At 38.3% G+C, this 14,330-nt stretch overlaps 1 protein-coding gene, 1 long non-coding RNA gene and 1 pseudogene across 2 annotated transcripts; all 3 read right to left on the bottom strand.

Annotated features, from left to right (window-relative positions):
• Nucleotides 1–98: 98 nt before the first annotated feature.
• LOC126602992 (pentatricopeptide repeat-containing protein At4g08210-like) lies at nt 99–5,237 on the bottom strand (annotated as a pseudogene).
• Nucleotides 1,338–1,914, bottom strand: LOC126602280 (uncharacterized). Its single transcript, XR_007616067.1, has 3 exons — nt 1,679–1,914; nt 1,488–1,587; nt 1,338–1,388 (listed from the first exon to the last, which is right to left on the bottom strand). It is a non-coding gene; the product is annotated as an uncharacterized LOC126602280 (long non-coding RNA).
• Nucleotides 5,238–6,501: 1,264 nt separating the features above from the next.
• On the bottom strand, nt 6,502–10,541 carry LOC126605534 (O-fucosyltransferase 10-like). The gene is made up of 10 exons (XM_050272951.1): nt 10,026–10,541; nt 9,435–9,513; nt 9,198–9,265; nt 8,975–9,063; nt 8,478–8,675; nt 8,167–8,371; nt 7,899–8,066; nt 7,644–7,811; nt 7,346–7,536; nt 6,502–7,226 (listed from the first exon to the last, which is right to left on the bottom strand). Exons 1-10 carry the CDS (start codon nt 10,401–10,403, stop codon nt 7,046–7,048), a joined length of 1,725 nt encoding a protein of 574 aa, XP_050128908.1. The 5' UTR covers nt 10,404–10,541; the 3' UTR covers nt 6,502–7,045.
• Between the last annotated feature and the right edge of the window lie 3,789 nt (nt 10,542–14,330).

Genomic DNA, 14,330 nt, shown 5'->3' with positions numbered 1-14,330 from the left:
CTTAATTTCTGAACAATGCAATTTCTAATGCAGTGTTTCTTAACTCGAAGTCTCAATCCAACTCTTTCCCTCTTTTTTAGCACCCACTTTATTGACAGCTATTCTAACTTTACTCGAAGTCCAGCATGTCTGCAGGCAGATAGAACGCCAAGATGCGTAATTTCGTTTGGCTTCAATCCTGATCCTGTCATCTGCTTGAAAAATCTAATTGCTTCGTCTGCTCTTCATTTTGTCCACACCCCACAAGTATCCCAGTCCAACACACAGTGTTCTTTCTTCCACATAATTGAATAGAGCTAACACATCCTCAATTTCACCACATTTTGAGTGCATATCAAGCAGGGATGTCACTACAACTTCCTCAGATTCATATCCACTCTTAACACAGAAAGCATGAACCTGTTTTCCACTTCCAAGAGAAGTTAAACTGGAGCAAACTTTCAGAATAAACGAAATGACAGATTGATCCACTTTGATACCCAAATACACCATATCCCGAAACAGCGAAAAGGCAAGCCAGCTTCGTCCCGTTGTCGCACACTCTATGATCAAACCAGACCAAGCTAAGGCGTCTTTCTTTGGAAGCCCTTGAAACAATCCCAACGCATTATTATTGTTGCCCAGTCTTGCATACATGTCTATAAGAATGCTTCCAACAATATGATCTAACTCATACCCTGAGGGTACAACCAAGCCGTGCACTTTGACGCCCAAGTCTCAAGTGGAGTAAGTTGACACAAGCCTTTCAAGCACCGCGGTTTGGTATTGTTGTGCTTTGAAAAAAGGCTGATTCTGCTGTGCTGTGAGAATAAGTAGCTATGAAATAAAGCAGCAGAGTGTTTGTTAAACTTTTCTGTAAAAATGCTTTTGAAAAAAAAACAGTATTATAGTATTTGGTAAACTTTTATGTGAACTAGATGTGAAAAAAATCGGTTTTTCAAAGCTGGGTTTTGCAACTTCTTGTTTTTGGCTTTTTTTCACCCAAAACTATGAAAAAAAAAGCTGAAGCTGAATATTTACCAAACACAAAAAAGCTCCCAACTTTTTTTGATACCAGCTTTTTTCAGAATCACCTTAGTACCAAACCTAAGTGTAGGAATCCATGCAAGTACCTAGCAATGGATTTTCAAAACTAAATCCAAAGCTGCGCTATTGTGTTCGTTAGTGACGTATCTTGAAAGATGAATTCCAAAGTGCCAAACTATCATAAATGGAAGTGTTTGCATTTAAAATATGCACAATTTTACTTATTTGGGTTTTGTTGTATATTTAGAAGTTGGCAAATCTTATTTCTCTTCTTTTGTCTTGTAACAGCTGTAAATCTTGTTTTAATGCCTTGGGTCAACAATTGTTTTCAATGCAGAATCCAACAACCAAGTCTGCGATGCCTGCACGAAAGAATTAATAAAATTCTCATTGCAGCTACATTTTCATTTCACTCCAAATACATAAACGAACCCAGAACATAAAGAACAAAAATGGGTAACCTGCTCGATTTCTTCCCCCTCTTTGTTTTGAGTTTTCGATCTGCAGAGGAAGCACACAAGCAAAAGAATAGGGCAGCAGGAAGATGAGAACTCTTGTGTCCTGCGTAAAGTGGGACTTTGCTGTTTAAAGAGAAAATAATGGAAAAACGAAGTAATTGGAACAAAAAAATTTAAACTCCAACAAACCTTACCCATTTTCACTCTGAAATCCACGGATACTCAATCCAAATAGAAGTCTGAAATATAGCGAAATCCACGGGATCCCAAATATATCGGAATAGTTTCCTGCATCTGGAGGAAAACCACCAGGTTTTAGAGCTAAGAGAATGAGGAATCGCCAAAGACATCTTGCGAGGAGGCGTGAATACTAATGAAATTTGCACCTCACGTGGGAGTTTTCTCACATGGAGAGGAAGAGAGTTTGTTGAAACCGAATCCTATTTGGACTTAGAAGTCTTAAGTTACATAAAGAAAATAATAATACAACTTGTTGTCAGATTGGAAGGACATTTGGGTTAAATGGTTCAAAGCCCCATGATAAATAGAAGAATAGGAACTGCAACAAGAGGACAAGGCGCCATCAAGTTCCAATAAAAGAAAATAAAAGGATGGATATGATGTGGTCTTCTTTCTTTGATAACAGGAAAGCCACTCACGTGGAGTACAAAGGAAAGTCATGGTTCCCATCTAAATTATGGGCTTTATGAAAAGCATGGAGACAAACTAATAGGATTCCCAAGACAAAGGAAAGACAAATCAAAACAAGTCTTTGTCACAATAAAAAAAGGATCCAGCTTTCATGCTTTCAAAATCCTATTTCAAATAGGATTGAATTCATAAGAAACCTATTAGAGAAAGAAAGGGCAAACGAAAAGGAAATATAGAGTAAGAAATGGTACCAAGCCAGAGAGAAAAAAAAACAAAATATTAGTGGGTTTATCAAAAATAAACCCGTTAATTTTTCTCTACGCTTAAGTGGCACAAAAACCACTTTAAATGGCACAAAGTCAAAGGAAAAATCAAATATCAAATGACATGAAACCGCAACAAAATCTCAAGTGGCATGAAGCTATGTTAACTGGCCCGAAGCCGTATCAAATCTCAAAGTGGTACAAAGCCTCGTCAAAACTCGAAGGCATAAAGTCGCTTCAAAAGTCAATCAAGATTACGAACTACGCTGGTTTGATTCCGTTAAAGGATACGTAGGCAGTTTGATATCAATTTTCAGACACAACCATGAAATCAAGATTATGAACTACGCTGGTTTGATTCCGTTAAGGATACGTAGGCAGTCTGATATCAATTTTCAGACACAACCATGATATCAAGTTTTAACGAACTACGCCGGTTTGATTCCGTTAAGGATACGTAGGCAGTCTAATATCAAATTTTAGACGCAACCGTGAAACCGAAACGAATCCCTGGTTTATATAAACTAAATTCACTCCTGCTATCGAATACCAAATGGCACGAAGCCGAAGAAAAGTTTTCAAAGGGGCACGAAGCTGTATCAAAGTCTCAAATGACACAAAGCCGAAGAAAAGTCTCAAATGGCATGAAGCCATATCAAATTTTCAAATGCTCCTTGCCCGCATGAGCTAAAACTGCATAAGGCACTATGCTCCTCGCCCGCATGAGCTAAAACTGCACAAGGCATCAAATCCAAATAAATACCAAATCCATGAACTACGAGTGACTTGATCCCTCAAGAGGGTACGTAGGCAATCTAGGGTTCAACCTATGTGCAGTCACAAAATCAAACAAACATCAAATTCCTCAAGTTACATTTTTTTATTCGAATTGGAATCAAAGGGTATTTCTTTCCCAAAAGAAAGATTGTAATTAATAGGCGTGTAGCCTAGAATGGGTCGAACTCGAATTAATAAAACCCTCTTCGGAAAACTGAATGAGGGTGAAATTGTGTCGAGTGAATTATTTGTTTACATATTATGTACAATTTTTGCTCAACAGGTTTAAAGTCAAAATATGATATTTGGGGGATTAGTGTGCAAATATACTAAAAGTTTCATGTGGGAATGCTTCTCCACATGGTTTGAAGTGGTGGCTTTATTGCAAGTATGTTGGCAGACTTGGGAGATGGGCATGTGGTGAAAAAAAGCCAACTTGTTTATTTTAAATATTAATTTATTGCAAGTGGGATAATAGACATGTGGTGGAAAGCCAACTTGCTTCTTTTGATATTATTTCATATACAAGTTGGCAGTGAAGCTTCTATGCACAGTTCAATGTCCTTAGCAAAGGCTCTCGCAGTTCTCTATATAAAGAAGCAGAGGCAAAGGGATTATGAACACTTAACCAATTAATCAAACAATTCAACTCAGTTCAATCTATGCACCCTTTTTAATACTTCATTTATGCAAAAGCCTTGTATTTCCTTTTGAAGCTCTGCTATTCTTCCGAGTAGTATCGATTTCCTTGTATTCTCATTTACATTTCTGTAGTACGAATCAACTTGCTTTTCAATAATCTTTACTTAGTTGCACTGCATTTCAATTCATTAACATTTCCAAGCAATTTATATTAATCTACAATGCCTTTACCTTCATTTACTTCCTCTATCATATACCCTTCCAGCAAACTTGGCATTATATATTGTTACAATTCTCCATATAAGTAAAGTCCTTATCTTTAAGGCAAAGAAAGAACCTTGATTTGAGTCACTCCCGGCACAATCTCTTGGTTAAAAGTCAAACTCAGGCGCATTCTCAATTATTCAAATCCTGACCACTAGCGGCAACTAGCAGTGACACGCTAGCGCCCACCAGTTTCTTGTTCGAGCAAATTCCCGGCATACCCGCGAGGCACATGGCGAATTTAGGGGGCGAACAGGAAGCATAGCACCTTGAATGCTGAACAAACAGTTTTACAGCTTCAGTCAATTCATTGCAATTTGAATACATATCAACCAAGTGCACATGAGGCCTTCTCGGTGCATTATACAAACGAATTCAAATGCGGCCGAACTTCCATTATCTGCAAAACCACCAATTATGCTGTTCCAAGATACAACACTTGGCTCTTTCATTTGATGAAACAAACTCACTGCCTCTTCCATCAAACCAGCCTCAGTAAAACCCGAAACCAGAGTGTGCCACGTAGTCGTGTTTTTACTCGATATGTCATCAAAAACTCTCCTAGCATCAATCAAACTCCCACATTTGAAGTACATATCCAAAAGGTTATTCATCAAAACAGTGTCAAGCTCCAATCTCTCGCCGCATATCCTCTCATGGATCAATTTACCCGTTCTCAGGTCGCCCAACAAGCCACAAGGTATAAGCACCGCAGAGTACATGAACCCGTTCGGCACCTCCGATTCAGACTCCAACATCCGGTTGTACAATCCCACAGCCTTATCAGGTTTTCCGCAATTAGCATACCCAGAAACCATCGGTGTACATCTCACAACGTTCCTCTAAGGTATTTCATCGAACAACTTCCACGCGTCTTCCAAATAAGGAAATGCTTCATGGCTAGAGATCAGATTGTTAGCGAGAAAAACGTCATTCGAAACGCCGAGCTTGATCAATTGGGAGTGAAATGCTCAGCTGTGATTGGTCTGAGCTCGGCCGCCACAGTGGCGGAAAGCGGTGGCTATACGGTTCAAATACGCGCGTTCCATGGGTGAATTGAATGCGAGCTCGTGGGTTTTGCCGCGCTAATACAAACACACGTGAGACCCACCGCGAAACTGGGCCCCACTTGTTTGTTCTTATGGGCCCGACGCATTGTTATTACGTGGGCTTCTAACACGTGCTCGTGTTTAGGTACCCACCTCCGCCGACGGGCTTTAGAGGGTTGCACGGAATTCTGTCATAACTTGTCTGTTTTGTTTCTTTTAGATATTTATCTCTAGGTAACGTCGGCGACTAAATTTTTAAATTAAATTTATAAATTAAATGCTATATCATCAATAAAAAATTAATTATATTAATCAATACTTAAATAATAGTGTGCACATAATTTGATTTACTAAACTTATTTTAAAATTTTAGTTACCCTGACATTACCCTTTACATTTTAATTTTTTTTCTTTTTAATCACAAGCAGTATACTAAATTGCAAATGTCATATCTACCCTTATTTCCTTATACTTGAGGGGAAAAAAATGTATTTCCGTACTGTTTATTAGGAATAATCTTTGTTGAACAAAGTGAAGATTAGATGTCATAAAACCAAATAATGATGTAACATTTTTGGGAAGTAAATAATGATGTATTTTCTTTTGTTATTCTTAGGGCTGCTGAATCACATGATAGTGACTAAGGAGAGACTAAAATGTCTCTATAAGTCTTCCTGAACCCCGAAATGGTAGACTGCATTGCCAAAGCAAAAACATTGCTCCCATTTTTAATGGAAAAAAAATAGTGATGTAATATTTGAGAGTATAATTTTTCTCACTATTTTTAATCAGGTATACCATTAACTGAAGTTGTGTGTTTCGTCACCCTTCTATGTACATAATTAAGGGGTGGCAACTTTTTTTTGAAAGCATAAAATTTAATAAAAAGAAAAGTCTCCAAAATATCCAGTATAAACAATATCTAAGTGAATGGCGTTTTTTTCTACAATTAGGAACTACATTGATCCAAACATGATCAGAACAGAGTGATCGAACAAAATTGTCAAGAATATCAGCAACAAAATTAGCTTCACAAAACACAACAACGCGCCATTAAAAACAAGTTATCTCAAATGCTACACATCACACCCATTTGCTTGGAGTATCAAATTTAGGGATTTAGATAACATTACAAGGCAAAATTACTTGTTCGTCAAAATTTGTTTAATAAAAGATAACAATTGGAGTTCAAATGTTTCGTTTCGTAAAGTGATTCCAAATTCATTGCATATGTACCATATCACCGTTCCAAAAGTGCTTTTTAAAGAAGCAGTTAATCCAATGGATTCTAATAGCCATGCTGTCAAATTCAAGTTCTTTCTTACAAATTCCTGCATCCAAACAGAGCTCAAGTTTTTTCACATATCGACCTCCCGGAAACAATGCAGGCACTGAATTTTGCTATATCAAAATTGTTACAACGATACATAACGATGGCTAAAAACTTGCAAGTACAAAGTATTAGAATTATGTACTCAGAAATGCCTTTGACAACAAGAAACAATCAAACTGCAAAACAAACTGTCCATCCCTAGGTTCCTTATATGCTAGATATCCACCTGAAAACTTATAAGCTTTATATCAATCTATGTGCGACAAATGTTGAGCAATGCCCCAACATTGCCGGAGATGGCTTGCGCTTCAGCTCTGTCCAGCTACGAGATCCAACACCTCCATACGAAAAGGGAAGAATGAATCACATGGGAAGAGGAAATCAAAATTGGAAAACCTGCTGCTGCAAATACTATCTACATTTTCCCAACAGGCTTCGGAGCAACGAGCCTTTCTTCAAAGTCCACAGAAGGGAAGCGCTAGATCCCCCAATATAAGCTTATGACTGATGATGGCACTCGTGGAAGATGCTTTTGAAGCATGAGGTTTGTTTTTCCATTTCTCATAGCTTTGTCACAAAGAATCAAGAATGTGCAGATGGTACAATCTGAGTGTTGTTGTGCTTTTGGAGACAACTACACTCTGGCAAAGGGTACGTGTATACAGAAGATTTTCGGGTGAATTTTTTCACTCTCGGTATTATCTTTCCCTTGCGGTCACTTTCTGTGAGCATTGCTTCCATCTCAAGTTTGAAATCTTTCCAACTGCAAAACCAATGGTTTTCATGTAAGCCTAATGTTAGCATTTATAAAATTGAAATATTCAAATCGGGTTATTGCAAGCAGAAACTGTTTTATATTACAAAAACTAAACCAACAGATACCTGATACTCATGTTCTGCAGTAGAACAACAAGCTTGCGCTTATCAGGTATAATTGTCTTGGCATGCCCACCATAGGAGAATCTCCGATGACCCATTAGAAAATGTGGGAAGTTCCCACCTTGTGTTGTTACAAAAAACTCACTAAACAAGCATACTGTATAATCCAAAGCTGCCAATCTTGAAGAATAACCCTAGCAAAAGTAGATAAAATTTTAGAGCGGTAGATTTCAAAGTAACGTGTTTCACTAGTATCAAAATAATTTTGTGGGTGGACATTGCATGAAAACTAGTAAGACACCTCAAAAGGAGCAAGCTCATCTGGGGTTGCAAGAGACTCCTTGGTATGCAGATAGGGAAACAACTTGAGCAGAGGGGCTAAATGTTTCTCCGCCCAGTAGATTTTCCCAGAGGCTAAATAAATTGAAGTGCTGTTATCAAATCCCATACCCCGTAACATCATTCCAACCTACACTGACAAGAAAGAAAAGGATTATTTCTCCATGGTAGGCAGCTATGAGCAAGTAGAAGATGCACGCGGAATTGAGTACAGTACCTCCAAGGGGGTAAGTGGGCATTTTCCATCAATCCTGTTGAGACCAGGTAGAGTTACACGGCCTTTTCTCTTGAACTTATCTCCCCATCCTTTTTGTCGAATTGAATTCATTGCGACATTTTCAGCCTCTCCTCCATCATACAAACAGCATGAGAATGCCACCATGTCCTGCAAGATGAAAAACAGTTGATAACATGATTAGTTTCATGACCATTACACATAAGATAGACAAAAACTTTTAACAGTTTATCGAAACAAGCTTAATTACCTCCTCAAAACGGAGGTGGACTGCAACATACTTTCCACTGGTCCTTGAACTCATTTCAGTCATTCGTTCGACTAGTTTAGTTGCCAAATTTGATATGGGAGAAGAGAATTTCAATGCTTCATAATTAGTGAGGCATCTCAAATGCTGAATAGGAGGTGGGACATTCATTGCTAATCTATTAGCAAATGGAGCTATGCGGATAACCCTGCATAAACAATACAAGTAAGAAAAAACAACCTAGAGGTTTGAAGGGTTTAGGGGCCTGTTCGATATGGAACAGAAAAAGAAAAAAAAAACAGTTTAGCACCTACCCCTGCTTCTGCAGAACAGGATAAACTTCTCCTGTGTAATAACGGACAGGGGCCCAAGCTTGGACACGAAGGGTTGGTATGTTAGAGATGTTGTGATCAAATTTATCCATCAGCATCTCCGGTAGTTCTTTAACCACTTTAACATGGCCTTCAAGGGTGGCTATGAAATGATCTTCATCGTATATATCAGTAAATGTGCTGTCAAACAAAAGATACTGCTTTTTTATTTCAATTGAAAACAAAATAAGAGTATCTCGAAAAATCATTTAAAGAAAGATTATAAGGAAGGCATTCTCATAATGCTTTCTATAAACTGAGTTTTCCTCTCAAGGAAAACATCTGGCAGGCTTTTTGATACATGTTATTGGTCATTTAGAGCAAGAAATTACATGAACCTGACAACCTAATTTAGGTTCCAAACGTGTTGGTTAGACATGGATATACACACATATGATTTAAGTTTTTAAGGGTCTGGACTTCAATAATAGTTACTTTACCTTGTATCCCTCCAAACGTTATGGAATTCAAAGCGAGGAATAACCAGAACTGCATTCAAAAGACCAGCAAGGGCCACAGCATTGCAAATCTGTGAAACAAAAAAACATGATTTAATAACACAAACAAACTGTATGCGCTCAAAAGGAGATATGTATAGCTGCTGAAATAGAGTAAAATAAGAATAACAGGAAGCATCCTACAAATAATAAAGGATTAACATACCGCAGAGCGTTGTTGGTTAAGGCCACCATTAACCTCCACAATTAAGTAACCAGTAAGGCCTGGGGAATCTGGAATTCAACGGAGACTATTAGAAAATGTGCCGAGAAAAATACTATCAGATAAATGACTCATGACCTTTGATTCCAAAACTACCAAACCTTCAGTTTTCGACGAGTAAATTTACCAATTTGTCAAAAATGCAGCAGCCATCTAACACAAGATTGTGCTATCACATACCTAATTGTAGTCCAGAAGCTGAAGGTGGGCAAGGCTTCTGCTCTTTCAACGTCCTTCTGAATCTCCATACAGAGGACAACTACATCCACAAACAACACATCGTCTAGGTTAATCGCAGGAAATTCCACACTAATTTTGATTTTCATAATTCACATCAAAGTTCAATCCAACTGAACAATCCCGGGTTTACAAAACAAAGATTTATGAAATTTAACATCCGCGTTCAGAAACCATGAACTGTACTTAATCCAGACTCTAAAGTGCCGCTGGACAACATGTTCTTTAAACAAAAACTGGGAAAGAAACGAGAAGAAAGGAAAAATTGAGCAACTATTCTACTGTTTACTTGATCTGAAAGGACATGGGTAAAAATTGAAATCAAAGGTTTAAACTGCAACACAACAGTCTTATTTCTGTAAAGTTTCTGTCTTTTAGCTCCGAAGTGAAAATCTCAAGTCCAAAAATTGTACTTCGTTTTCCTTTCATACTTTTCTCGCTCGGCAAAGCTGAAGGAGAAGAACCATTTTCCTGCATTTTCCCGGAAACCAAACAGAAAATAATAAAAAATGAGAAAACCCCAAGAGTCCGAACCTCAATCGGAGTCGAGTTATCGGCCTGAATGTGAGGCCAGAGCAGCTGAAACATCTCGTGACTGCGGTAAACGGAACCGGGAAGAGGGGTATGACCCACTAGACCAGAGAACGGGCCCACACACATGAGCAGGCCAGAGACGTATAGCAGGGGAAGAACCACCAGTAAGCGGAGGAATCGGCGGAGGAGAAGAAAACTGAAGACGATGGAGATGGGTTTTGTCCGGAGCTTCCGGCGGCAGTGAGGGACTGTAGAGTGACGGCGCGGCGACGGAGGGGGGCTAGGTGAGGTGCTGCTGCTGCTCTCACTGCCGTTGCCTCCACCACCACCACCATTAGCATTGTAATGGTGGTGGTGGGCCTTTGCTTTCATTCCCATCAAGTGAAGTGTGAGTGTGTGAGTTTAGAGAGAGAAAAGGCAGAGACAATTCTTGAGAAAGAAAGAGAGAGAGTGAGTGGAAAAAGAGAATATGGGTTTTTTCTTTGACAGAGTTTCAACTTCCAGCAAGATTTTTAGGAGAGATACTATATGGGGGGCGAGGTGGGGTGAGAGAGTGAGCGTGGCTTGACGGCTTGACGGCTTGAAGCAAGCCAATATAGGGGACGGTTGGGATGGGGAGTCAGCTACATTTTTCAGGTAATGGCATGTGTACAAGTAGACAAATAAAATAGTGTACGTTTTGTCGCTTAGTACTACGATTTAATGATATTTCTTTCACTTATAAGTAAGAGGTTTTATGTTCAATTCTTACCAAAGAAAAATTTGAACTACGTTATTGCTAGCCCATTACAAGGTTTAGCCAACTTCCTACCCCTTCAATGTATATAATATCGTTTGTTCAAAGAAAAAAAATTGTGTGTGTTTTCGATTTTTTTTGGGTTAATATTAATTAATTAATTAATCTCAATTATTGTCTTTTTTATTCAAACCAATTGTATTCTATTTCTTTTTGTTTTCTCTCCAAATTGAACTTGAAAGCTCTGAAGTGTCGTTTTCTGTTTGGTTCTTTTTCAAGTTTCCGAATATGCTACAAATATGGGGTAAGAAATGATAAGGGTTTCATTTTCACAATGTTTCAACCATTTTGTATTCAATGATCTGCATGTTCATTTTATTTCAAATTTGATTCTCACGTCTACGTTATCTTCTTCTAGTTTTGTCGATTGATTAATATAAAATTCATATCGTATCATTGAGGTTTACGATTTTTAATTATAAAAGTATAAATCAAAAGAACAGGGGTGTGCATGTCTTGGTTAAGCCTAGTTACATTATAAACCGAAAGAACATAATCATATAATATAACTAGTTTGGTTCCATTTTAGCTCGGTCAATTGATTTTCTTTAGCTTGGGGAAAATAGAGGAAATAACTAAAAGATAGAAGAGTGGAAGAAGATAAACGAGAAAGTGGTGATCGGAGAGACGAGAGACGATATAAAAGGGATCGTGTGGCCTCATGACATTCTAATGTAACTTTTTTCTCTAGGCTAAGGAAACAAAAAATTAGTTTTGACTTTAGCTTTGACTTTCAAATTTTGCCATTTAAAAACTAAAAGATAGAACTTTAGCCTTTTCCTTTCAGAGCTGCTAACGACACTAAAAAAAAATGAAAATGTCGATCACCCTTTTATAGTCTTTTTCTTTTATTTTGGGTGCTAATAAATGTTACATTGTTATAAAAATGTAAAAGTTATAGAGAGATAACCTTTATTCGGGACAGGAACGAAGCAGTTGCAGAGTATTATACCAACACAAGCTGTTGCAGAGGAAGTAATGTATATTATTACTATTAGATATTTTTCTCTTCCTTTTTTCTCTTCTTTGTTGAACATTCGTAAAGCTCTATTTATAGAGCATCACCATGGAAACAAACAAAAACACTGTTAAACATATGACATGTTCACTGTATGCATGTGGGCATACATATTATACTACTTACAACACTCCCCTTTGGATGCCCACATATCAACATCAGTTGCCTCATTAAAACCTTGCTTGGAAAAACCCTGTGGAAAAAAAAAACATAGCGAAGGAAAAAGAGTACAACTTTATCCGGATGGTGTTGAGCATGCTTATGTTGCCTCGTTAAAACCTTGATAGGAAAAAGAGTACAACATGCATGTATCATGGATGCTCCCCCTGAATTGGATCTCCCCCTGATTCTGCATTCTTCAAATTTGTAAGTCGACGTAATCCGATTCCCTGCACCAGCTTCTGAAATATGCACTTTGGTAGAGATTTGGTGAACAAGTCTGCTAAATTTTCATTGGAACGGATTTGTCTGACTTCAATAACTTTAGCCTTCTGAAGCTCATGTGCGCTGAAAAATCTTGGAGATATGTGTTTAGTCTTATCACCTTTGATAAATCCTTCCTTCATCTGGGCGACACAGGCTGCATTATCTTCATGGATGACAGTTGGAGTGTCTGTCTTTGAAGGTAGACCACATGAATTCCGGATGTGATGGATCATTGATCTTAACCAAGAACATTCACGACTTGCTTCATGTAGAGCAATTATTTCCGAATGATTGGAAAATGTTGCAACTAGCGTTTGCTTCGTTGATCGTCATGAAATTGCAGTATCTTCATTAGTGAACACATATCCATTTTGTGAGCGGGCTTTATGCGGATCGGAGAGAAAACCAGCATCTGCGTATCCAACAAGGATTTGTTCATTTGTGGGCTTGTCTGAGTAGAAGAGACCCATATCTGTTGTCCCACGAAGGTATCGTAGAACATCTTTGACTCCCTTCCAATGACGAATTGTTGGAGCAGAGCTGTACCTGGCTAACAAGTTAACTGAAAAAGCTATATCTGGTCTAGTACATTGTGCTAAATACAATAAAGCACCTATTACGCTCAAATATGGTGCTTCTGGACCAAGGACCAGTTCATCATCTTCCTTTGGACGGAATGGATCTTTCTTAATGTCTAAAGAACGAACGACCATTGGGGTGCTAAGTGGATAAGCCTTGTCCATGCCAAATCGCTTCAGTATTTTTTCAATGTAAGCTGATTGATGGACCAAAATTCCACTAACACAATGCTCGATCTGCAGGCCTAGACAATATTTGGTTTTCCCAAGGTCTTTCATTTCAAATTCGCTTTTTAGATATTCAGCAGTTTTATGGAGCTCTTCAGGAGTCCCAACTAAGTTCATATCATCAACATATACTGCCACTATAGCAAATCCAGAGTTGGATTTCTTAATGAACACACAAGGGCAGATGACATTGTTGATATATCCTTCTTTAATCAAATACTCACTGAGACGATTATACCACATTCGCCCAGATTGTTTTAGCCCATATAGTGATCGCCTTAATTTGATTGAGAACATACCCCGTGGTTTGTTTGTTGCTTCAGGCAACTTAAGTCCTTCTGGGACTTTCATATATATGTCAGTATCTAATTCTCCATATAGATACGCGGTGATGACATCCATAAGTCGCATGTCAAGTTTTTCTGAAATCACCAAACTTATTAAGTAACGGAACGTAATTGTGTCCATTACAGGAGAGTATGTCTCCTCATAATCAATTCCAGGTCTTTGTGAAAAGCCTTGTGCAACGAGTCGTGCTTTGTATCTAGCAATCTCGTTTTTCTCATTGCGTTTCCTTGTAAATACCCATTTGTAACCTACGGGGTTTACATCAGTTGGGGTTTGGACTACTGGTCCAAAAACACTTCGCCTTTCCAGGGAATTTAATTCTGCCTGGATTGCATCTTTCCACTTAGGCCAATCTTGTCTCTGTTTGCATTCATCAACAGAGCGGGGCTCAATATCATCACTTAATATGATTTCAGTGGCTATTGCGAATGCAAACATATCGTCAATGATTATTTTATTCCGATCCCACAATTCATTAGTACATGCATAATTTATGGAGATTTCTTTGCTTTCGTGTACTTCTGTCTCTTCAGGGCCATTTTCTTCTTCTGGAAGTCCAGAGTCATGAATTGTGGATTTGTCATTTACTCTCTCTTCCTGAATGATTTCATTTGGATTCAGTTGTGCCCTCGTCTTTCTTTTCCGAGGGGCTGAATCTTTTGAACCTGGTGGTCTACCACGCTTCAGGCGTGCACCAGATGAATCATTCGCAGCCACTTTATTTTGTCCAACAGGGACATCAATTCTGGCAGGTGCATTTGCAGCTGGTATATGCGATTTTGTCACTTTCATAGCGTCATTAAATGCATCTGGCATTTGATTGGCAATGCTTTGAAGATCAACGATCCTTTTCACTTCATTTTCACATTGAAGGGTTCGATGATCAAAATGAGACAAGGTGGGAACAACCC

The sequence above is a fragment of the Malus sylvestris genome, chromosome 15 (assembly GCF_916048215.2).
Source record: "Malus sylvestris chromosome 15, drMalSylv7.2, whole genome shotgun sequence".
In the NCBI taxonomy this organism is placed as follows: domain Eukaryota; kingdom Viridiplantae; phylum Streptophyta; class Magnoliopsida; order Rosales; family Rosaceae; genus Malus; species Malus sylvestris.
This window is presented reverse-complemented; position numbering and strand designations above follow the sequence as displayed.